Raw genomic sequence first — 7,296 nt, forward strand, 5'->3', positions numbered from 1 at the left:
TAATTTCACTAGTTTGTCATACTTCAACAGTAGTTAAAAAACTGACTCCTGACTGTAGGAATGGATGCTCAAGTGTCTTATGCGTTTCATTCTGAAAGAAAGCTGCATCCTGAAAAATTCAAAAACCAGTTGGTTAATCAGGTATATTATTCGTTCTGAAGCGATTGCAGCATATACATAAAAGCATTGCACAGAAGGCAAATAACAACTACATGATTTGTTTGGCTTTCTCATTCTTAGTTGAAAAGCCCATATAGTTTTAAACCATAGACATGTATTTCTATAAACTTTTTTTTATTGTTTTGATTTCAATCCACATGTCAGAGTACTTATGCTAAGCTTGGATGTACACAAGGATGGTTTTGTGCTCATCTATTCCACCCTCCTTCCAGGTCAGGTCATGTAGATCTGTCATTGATTGGAAAAAAAGATTTGTATGCTTTTCCTTTATAATTTTAGTTTGTTTTTGCCCGCCTCAGTAAATTCCCAAACCATCTACTATAGTTTCATATATTTAAGTTGATGAAAATTAACACTTGTAATATGTGCTACCTGAGTCACATTCGCAATCTATTTGTCTGGGAATTAGCTAAGTTGGTAGTTGGCACACTGGAACTGATTCTATGACTTAATCTAAGGCTATCTTCTATGAAGCAGCGATACAGGTACGAGTATCGGATACGATATGTATCTGATACGTTGATACACATTTTCTTGAAAATGCAGGATACAATATGTTTGAGGTACGCATATAAAATATGTACATAAAATCCATAAAACATAATAAACATATAATTATTGTTATGAATTTGGAACATATTTTGTAGACATCACTAAGTACAAAATGTAATTCATATTATCATAAGATGATCAATCTCGTTTAGTCGATGATCTACATTATATATATGCATTTCCTATTAATTCTCTATGCAATACGCATATTTTGTTTTATTTCTATTGCTACAAGTCCACTTAGTAGATTACATATTATGTTTCTCTCTTTTACTGAATTGATCATTTTATGTCTTTCTCTCTTTTAAAATGTTATTGTGTGGTATTTTGGGTGTCTATTAGGTATCGAGAAAACATTTTAAGGGAATAGGAGAGTATCTAGAAAACATTTTAAGAGTATTGGAGAATATTCAGAAAGTATCGGATTTATAAATTGTTTATTTTTCAAAAATATAATTTCGATACGCTATGGATATGTATCGATGAAATATCGGAGAGTATTAGTGTCAGATACGTGTCAGACATGGATACCTGAAGGTTATTGAAGTGCCGATGCTTAATAGGCTATCTTGAAATCTGTTATTATTTTATCGTATGAATCTTCAGTGTGCCATCTCAAAAAACAATATTGAATCTTCAGTATGCTGAGTTGTTCTCTATCCATAATTTTGTGAATTCAGTTAAACCAGCACCAGTTAGTGCTGCTTCACTATTGAGAATCTACACTTGTTTATTTTTGGTAAGTAAATTTTTTATTAAAGAAAGACCAAAATTACAAGTAAAGGGCAAACAAATATACAAGAGGACTAAAAAAAAGAGAGTGAAAGGACTAACCCTCTCCTACATAAGAACCCCAAAACACAGGTAAGACAGCAACCAAACCCCACCAACTAGAAAACAAGCCCTAGCAATAACAATCTAAACACAAACGGGTTAGAACTCCATTCATACCTACAGTTGTTACTTGTTGATGATAGGCTTGGGGAATATATTTTCAACATGTAAAAAGTTGTAATGGTAGACAGATAGCAGTATCTGAATCAATTTCAAAAGTACAATGTAACTGTTGGTGGCCTAATTTAGTCCCTGTACGAACCTTCCGGTCATGCTTGCATTTGCTGATGTGCTAGATTGAAACTGAGCTTATTTGCAGTATTCAAATTCCACTAACCCATATGCCAGGCAGTTGTGTCACCTGTTGGAAGTTGATATGGGCTTTGATAAAGCTGCTGGCATGTGATTGGGACTAGGAATCTTTAGTAATAATGTCTGTCACTAAATCAGTATGGCAACATTCTCTTGGTTCTTCTGAATACCACTTGATTTAGTTGTAGACTTGTAGGCGACAAAATCATAAAATAGAATATAAACTTAGATCCACCTTTGCAATTTTGCTTATTTGGTTTCACATGTCTGTTGAGTCTTTTATGGTGTTACTCTTGTTTAACATAGGTCATAGATTGGAATGCACAATGATTAGTGCAGAAACCTATTTTCATCAAAATATTATAACTAGAGTGCTTTTAGGATTTTTTTCCATCTGTTATATGATTAAATTTTATTGAGGATTTTAAATACAGTACTTGCTATAGGATACTGAGTACAGCCCTTGCCATTTAAGCTTTACCTACTGTTCTTTTTGTTTTTCAACTATAGTTTGGATTGGTCAATTGCACATGCATACGCAAAAAGCTCCAAACTACACACATAATATGAATTCTCCATAGATCCATCTTAAGGTTTGTTTTTAATATATATTTGATACTTTACGAAGTTAACTAAATGTAATGTATCTTCCAATGTAGTAACATTGCACATCTTGCAAAAGTAAAAATCATGAAAAGACATGGACAATGGGAAGACCTGAATATACCTTCCAGGTAAATAACTTCGTATACTCATACATATCTTTTTTATTTTTGTTATATGCGAGATTTAAGCACTTGGGTGGGTGAGGGGGAAAGGTAATCAGTGGAGAATTGAACCTTCAACATAAACACCCCTGGCCCTAAAAATATGGGCTGGCCTGTGCTTAAAAAGCTCAGGTTAGTGGGAAAACACCTGCATTTTTGAATTGCCTAAGATCCCAAGTGCATTTAACTAGGATGCATAGTTTATTGTCATATCATACCCATTCTCGTTTCACACCACTTTATTGCTTTTATCATAGCTATGCTCTTGTGATTTATTACTAGATGATTAATGTCTGATCATGGTGGCAACTTCTTTAGTATGGACATTTTAAATTAAAAAGACCATCTAAATCAACTTCCCTCATTGTTCATCTGCTTTTCATTCTGCTTGTTTTCTTGAATAACATCTGATATGCTTTATTAACTTATTTTTTATGCAGTATTAGATCAATTATATGCCTTAATTTGCCTAGCTTTTCTGGTGGATTGAACCCATGGGGTACACCGAACAAGAACAAGCAGCGTGATGTAAATTTCATATGCTAATTCTGAAATTACTTATTTAGTAAAATATTTTTTGGTGCAACTTTGACGTCAAGTTGTAGTTTAACGACTACTTTTGATGTAATATTTTTCCAAAAAAACAATTCTGAATATGATATCTTGATTGAATACAGAGAGATCTGACACCTCCATATGTAGATGACGGCCTTATAGAGGTTGTTGGTTTTAGAGATGCTTGGCATGGGCTAATTTTGCTTGCTCCAAATGGACATGGAACTCGTCTTGCTCAGGTATGGTGTATTTGTTATACTCTCATACTTCAATATTATTCTTATTGGAATTATATTTTTCCGATGAATGGTTGGATTCTTGGGAACGACAATTGTTGTGAGGGTAGCTGCACATGCCGAAAGAGATTAGTTCCTTACCCATAGGATGAGGGTATGCCCTTGTTTATACCAAAAAAATCTATTTTCTTTTGGAAATGTTTTCCCAAAAATACTCTGCTGTTTACATCATAGTAGTGAGTTTTGCCCCAGTTATTATTATTTCTTGATTTTAATATTTAAAAATGGCTTGAAATTTTCTTGGCATTAGGCAAATAGAATCCGCTTTGAGTTTCACAAAGGTGCAACAGATCATACATTCATGAGGATGGATGGGGAACCATGGAAGCAACCGCTCCCCGTTGATGATGATACTGTGGTGGTGGAGATTTCTCACCATGGCCAGGTTAACATGCTTGCCACTCATGATTGCAAATCTAGAAGTGTATACGATCCATCATCACCACACCAAGGTGATGCCGAGGAAGATGATAGTGATGACGAAGACTCAATATCTGCCGAATTTCGAAAATTTGGTGCGGCGAGTACTTTTAAAATCCCTGATGGGGTAGATATTGCTCATCTTAGTTAGGTCTTTAACAATATGCCATTCTTTGCCTGCCATTAAAGCCCTGATGAGCATTTGCATTACCATTTTTTTTATGTTCTAGCAGCATTATGTCTGCAAACATGATTATTGTCTAATTAAGAATTGAGATACAATAAGTGCTTTGTTCTAAATCTCTAGCAGTTGAAATACATGGATTTCAAGTAATTTCTGACCTTTGCATTTGACTCTATATGTTTTAGGTCCTAGTGCATTAACATTTTCCAACCTTTGCATTTCTAATGCAACTACATTGCACATCTTGCAAAAATAAAAATCATCAAAAAGACATGGTCCTAGTGTTTGTGTTGGAACCAGACAGAGGAGTGAGTGAGAAACTGAGAATCCTTTCTTTTTTTGGGTAAAAATTGTTAGTGTTTCTTAAAACTTTTAGAGAAACTTTACGTTGAGCCTTTAATGGTTCACAAGAACCCTTTATTTAGGATCTTGACATTTATGACATTTACATGTTATAGAATAAGATTAGAGAATACCTGGTTCCATTGCTATTTCTTTCTAGTGTTCTTCCCTGATGCTTTCTCTGATTGCCTTTTGTTTTCACCTCTCTGTCTTCCCTTATGAGTTCCTTGATGATTAGAAACTCAGTTTCCTTCCTTCCACGCTATAACAATGCACTGGATTTTCTTTTATGCAAAACCAAGACCTTTCTCTTATTCTTGCTTTTAGTTTCTATTCATAAGAATAGAAAATGAATTCCTTATGTTCACCTTGGAATTGCCACACACTATCCCATTTTTATGCATCAGTTGGGGAAGTTAACATATTGGAAACTTCCCATGAAGTGAGAGGGAGGGAGTTGACAAAACCCCCACTAATCTGATTATTTAATTGTCAACCATCATCACATTAGGCACTTTCATTCAGATTAGTGACTTTCATGCACATGGACCACATTGATTATTAAATTAATCTAACAAAAATATCAGAGTACATATTAATAAAGCATCGATGAAAATCGTCCAAGGAGTGAGAAATCATAAGAAAGACACTTCAATATAAATTAGACGTCAATAGTAAAAAAATTACAATGAAATTGCGATGTGAAAGGTGAGCATGAATATGATAATTTTAGTGATAACCTGAATATGTGCATTCAGGGATGCGTTTGAGAACTGAGAAAAATAGTAATGTAATAGTGCTGGACTGGTGAATTAATCGTGGTTTGATAAAACAAGGATTAAAGTTGATCATCATTTAAGATAAAACATCCTCACATGCAATTTATTCAAATCCACCAGATAGTGGATGCAACAAAAATGTTACAGGTCCTGCTTTCGTTGAGGTGCAACTAAGTATTTAGCTTACTTTAGGAGAAAAAGTTCAGTCTACTGTTTATTATTCAATAAATTTCAATACCGACTGATTTAAAATGTGAGTATTCTTATAAGTAATTTAAATTAAATTACTCTATCCATATTTTATTCACATTTTTATCCTTTATAGATCTGAATTCCTACTTCAAATATAAATATTACTGAAAGCAGGAGTGTCTAAAATCTTTTATTATCAGTGACAGTAACTAGAGTGTATATACATTGTATTCTGACATTACTTTATGCCCATTATTTAAATATACAAAAAATATGTACATACAAGATACTGTGTAATAGTCATGATAAGAACATGGCTCACCAAAACCACAATCTTTTGTACTTTTCATAACTTCCAAAACCACTACACAGCCTCTGGATTTTTTTCCAAACCATGTTTGTAGCCAGTTTTATTCACTAGTGCTCTAGTTTATAGTATCTTACTCTAGTTTTCCTATATATAAGAACTACCAACTGTGTGTTTTCTCCAACAACAAACTGCACTATTTACATTACTGTTCTCTACTTTCTTATTTCAAACAATTCACATCTTACTTAGTTATCAGTGTAATCATCACAATATGAGTTCTTGTGCAACAAGTAAAGCATGGATTGTGGCTACCAGTGTTGGAGTTGTGGAAGCTTTGAAGGACCAAGGTCTTTGCAGGTGGAACTATGCTTTAAGGTGTGCTCAGCAGCACCTTAAAACCCATGTTAGATCCTTGTCTCAAGCAAAGAATGTCCCTAGTACTTCTTCTCTTGTTGCAAGAAAAAAGGGTGCCAAGGTTAAGCAGGCAGAGGAGTCATTGAGGACTGTGATGTACTTAAGCTGTTGGGGTCCTAGTAACTGAAACTGAAGAGGAAAAGTAGCATAGAGATTTTTTGGAATGGTTTATGTAATTAGTGGTGATGGATTAGATTAATATTTGTAATGGTAAACATCAAAGAATTTTTTTGTTTTCTTCAATCAAGAGTTCTGAGATAAATTATATATACAAAGAGATGAGTAATTCAGGTATGAAAGCTTGGGTTGTGGCTACTAGTGTTGGAATCGTGGAAACATTGAAGGACCAGGGCATATGCAGATGGAACTCCACATTCAAATCAGCTCAACAACATGTGAAAAGCCATGTTAGATCATTGTCACAAGCAAAGAAAGTTTCCTCTTCCTAGCCAACTCGTTTTGAACCCTCGGGCAACTCAGCTAGATTCCAAACTTTATTATCGTCCATTGATTTCAACTCTTCTTTCATAGCATTGAGCCACTTTTCAGAATTGTCACTTTTCATAGCTTGTATGAACGAGACTGGATCCTTATCAATGCTTAAGTCACATTCATGCTCAAGTGAATACACAATATAATCATCAGAAATAGCTGGTCTTCTTTGCCTTTCAGACCTTCTCAATGCTATTTCTTGTGATTCCTCCATCACTTGATCATTAATGACTCCATTAATTGGTTCATTAACTATTATTTCATCCTGTGGGTTTTGGATATTATCTTGTTGTCTCTCTGGGTTATTTGACGGTAATATAACCAGAGGAACAACATCTTGAGGAGACACCTTCAGTGAAGAAGGTTTATCAGAAGTCTCAATAATATCCACCTTTCGTGATTTATCACTCCCACTGGTTTGACTATTTTCAATGAACCTAGCATTTCCAGACTCAACTATTCTCGTACTATGGTTAGGACAATAAAATCTGTACCCTTTTGACTTTTCCGGATAGCCAATGAAGAAACCACTAATGGTTCTTGCATCAAGCTTCTTTTCATGTGGGTTGTACACCTTTACTTCTGCTGGACAACCCCAAACATGGAGATGTCTCAAACTGGGTTTCCTACCAGTCCATAACTCATAGGGAGTTTTAGGAACTGCTTT

At 34.5% G+C, this 7,296-nt stretch overlaps 2 protein-coding genes across 2 annotated transcripts in view; both read left to right on the plus strand.

The window, feature by feature from the left end:
- The window catches only part of LOC109328519 (diacylglycerol kinase 5), a 7,903-nt gene extending 3,705 nt beyond the window's left edge, over window positions 1-4,198 (plus strand). The window contains exons 8-13 of the mRNA XM_019562021.1: window positions 59-141; window positions 325-392; window positions 2,538-2,612; window positions 3,086-3,173; window positions 3,323-3,439; window positions 3,747-4,198. Coding sequence (XP_019417566.1) covers window positions 59-141; window positions 325-392; window positions 2,538-2,612; window positions 3,086-3,173; window positions 3,323-3,439; window positions 3,747-4,067 — 752 coding nt within the window. The 3' untranslated portion in view covers window positions 4,068-4,198. The remainder of the gene's footprint in view (window positions 1-58; window positions 142-324; window positions 393-2,537; window positions 2,613-3,085; window positions 3,174-3,322; window positions 3,440-3,746) is intronic.
- LOC109327307 lies at window positions 5,834-6,374 on the plus strand. The gene has a single exon (XM_019560386.1). The coding sequence runs from the start codon at window positions 5,995-5,997 to the stop codon at window positions 6,262-6,264; it is 270 nt and encodes an 89-aa protein (XP_019415931.1). The 5' UTR covers window positions 5,834-5,994; the 3' UTR covers window positions 6,265-6,374.

The sequence above is a fragment of the Lupinus angustifolius genome, chromosome LG15, assembly GCF_001865875.1.
Source record: "Lupinus angustifolius cultivar Tanjil chromosome LG15, LupAngTanjil_v1.0, whole genome shotgun sequence".
NCBI lineage: Eukaryota > Viridiplantae > Streptophyta > Magnoliopsida > Fabales > Fabaceae > Lupinus > Lupinus angustifolius.